Source organism: Vollenhovia emeryi, unplaced genomic scaffold, assembly GCF_000949405.1.
Source record: "Vollenhovia emeryi isolate VEMERY1.0 unplaced genomic scaffold, V.emery_V1.0 DF942548.1, whole genome shotgun sequence".
Taxonomy (NCBI): domain Eukaryota; kingdom Metazoa; phylum Arthropoda; class Insecta; order Hymenoptera; family Formicidae; genus Vollenhovia; species Vollenhovia emeryi.
The window spans coordinates 1,224-3,594 of NW_011963818.1; the positions used below are offsets into that span (position 1 = coordinate 1,224).

Consider the following 2,371-nt stretch of genomic DNA (forward strand, 5'->3'; position numbering starts at 1 on the left):
TCGGCAGATGATAATTTACCAGCGGCGGCGGCGAACGGCGGCGTTAGTCATTTTTTAAATGAAATCATAACTTCAAAATAATTGAATAAATATAAAGGTGTTTTTTTTATGCTGACGCTCAATACTCGATTCAGGCCGTCGGGCGCACTGAAATATATTACAGCTGAGTCGTGCGTCCAGAGAGAGAGCATCGTCGAGTGGCGTCTGTCATTGTCTGGTTTATAGGGTGATCAAGAGTGAGGACGGAAAGGTACAGTCCCCATTCTCGACCACCCTATAAACCAGACAATGACAGACGCCACTCAACAATGCTCTCTCTCTCTCTCTCTCTCTCTCTCTCTCTCTCTCTCTCTCTCTCTCTCTCTCTCTCTCTCTCTCTTTTCTCGGTACGTGAGTATGGTTGACGTGTCTGTTATCGCTCTGTTTTTGAGGAACAATTACTGGTGTCTGCTGCCCCACGGGGCTTTCTTTTTTCAGTCAATTGAGTGCAAGGCCTGTTTGCCTGTCCTTATCTACTCTAATCAGCGCGGTTCTCGGATTTTCTGAGGTAATATTCCTCCAAATCTAAAACCGGGACTTGGAACAGGGATACGTCTTTTGTCGTGGAAATTTGTGCGCATGTGTCTTTCCATCCTATTGGCTAATTTGGACGATGCCGTCAGGCAGGGAGAAGGTAAACGGCCGGGCGCCTGCCGACGTCGTCTGTCTAGAGGACGGTGTACAAAATAATAGCGTGGAAACAAACAACGGAACTAAGAAACAAGCGCAGCGTCGGTACTCGCCGTCTGGCATACACGATGTGTCGGATATAGCGGCAGACTATGCGTTAAGTGCTACTAGGGTGGCATCACTACGGCAGGTGATAAATGGACATAGCGATGGGGTGTCTAAGCTTCTCCTTTCTAGCAGGGATACACTCGAGAGAAGAGCGCAGATAGAATCGGCTTTCCGTGCGTGCAGGGAGGCTTTTGTAGAAATTACAACCGCTTATCTTGCCTTGCTCGAGGGCAACTCTGTGTCTCTGCGCACTTCTCTCTCGGAGGCAGTCAGGGGAGCCGTGGACGATGCAATGACGGATGCTTGCAGTAGGCTTGCATCGTGCGTGCAGGGGGATACGTCGGCGATGTGCGCGGGTGGCGGGGTGGATGGTGCTCCTGCACGCTCCTATGCGGCGGTGGCTGCTGTTGAGCCGGCGGGGGTGCGTTTGGCGGGTGGTTCCTCAATCACAGTGCCAAAGACAATTAGTCTTATTGTTAAACCTAGAGAAGGCTTCTCGGCAAATTTTAAATCGTCGCATGAAACTAAGATCGCTTTACAAAAAGTCATTAGGCCGTCTGATTACAATTTACGCGTGAAAAGAATCTCGTCAGCGAGAAATAATGGTGTGCGAATAGAGGCGCTCTCGGTTGATCTGCAGAGGATGGCAGTGTCGAGGGAGCTTGGAGATGCGGGGCTTGTGCTTGAGCAGGAGGGCAAGCAGAACCCAAGGCTTAGGATTCGTGGAGTGCCGCGTGACATGACTCCTGAGGAAATACAGGACGAAATCATATCGTTGAACCTTGCGGATTATGAGGAGCCAAGTGTTAAGGTAAAATACATTTTTCCGCACAAAGATGACAGGCGCACCACCGACTGTGTCGTCGAGGTCACACCGGAAGTAAGAGCTGTTCTTCTCAAAAATAAAGGTGTCTACATAGGATACAATTCCTGTGGCATTACCGATCATGTCAGAGTGCTACAATGTTTCAAATGCTTGGCCTTTGGGCATGTTGCGAGGATCTGTCGGTTCATGCCACTATGTGGACACTGCGCGGGAGGTCACGAAACCAAGGACTGCAAAAGCAGCAGCAGAGCCCAGGCTTGTGGAAACTGTAAACGATGGACACCGCAGGTGGACACACAACACTCGGCGCTGGACAGTCGGAATTGCCCTATCTTGCGCAAGCGTATTTTGGACAGGATCAACAACACGAATTATGGATAGAGATCCAAACAACTATCTTAGGCTCTGTCACGTGAACTGTCAATCTCTTGTGGCACACTTGGACGAGTTTCGATATTTCTTCGCAGACTCGGGGTATCACTGCATATGCATTTCGGAGTCTTGGCTCAAACCTTGTGTCACGGATAATATGGTCTCACTTCAGGGTTATCAACTCGTAAGACATGATCGAATTGGAAGGGTTGGGGGTGGGGTAGCCATCTATGTCAATAATGCTCTCCATGCTTCCTTTCTGTGCCAATCGGACAATCAATGCAGTGGAAAACCGGAATATCTAATGATAGAGATACTAATAAAAAATTGCGCTAAGGTGCTTCTGGCAGTGGTATATAGACCGCCGCATTGTGGCTTCCTGTCGGATTTCTTCAG

General features: G+C 49.1%; 1 protein-coding gene across 1 annotated transcript; it reads left to right on the forward strand.

Moving 5' to 3' along the window:
• Positions 1-652: 652 nt before the first annotated feature.
• Positions 653-1,984, forward strand: LOC105568428. Its single transcript, XM_012024114.1, has one exon. The coding sequence runs from the start codon at positions 653-655 to the stop codon at positions 1,982-1,984; it is 1,332 nt and encodes a 443-aa protein (XP_011879504.1).
• Positions 1,985-2,371: the final 387 nt, after the last annotated feature.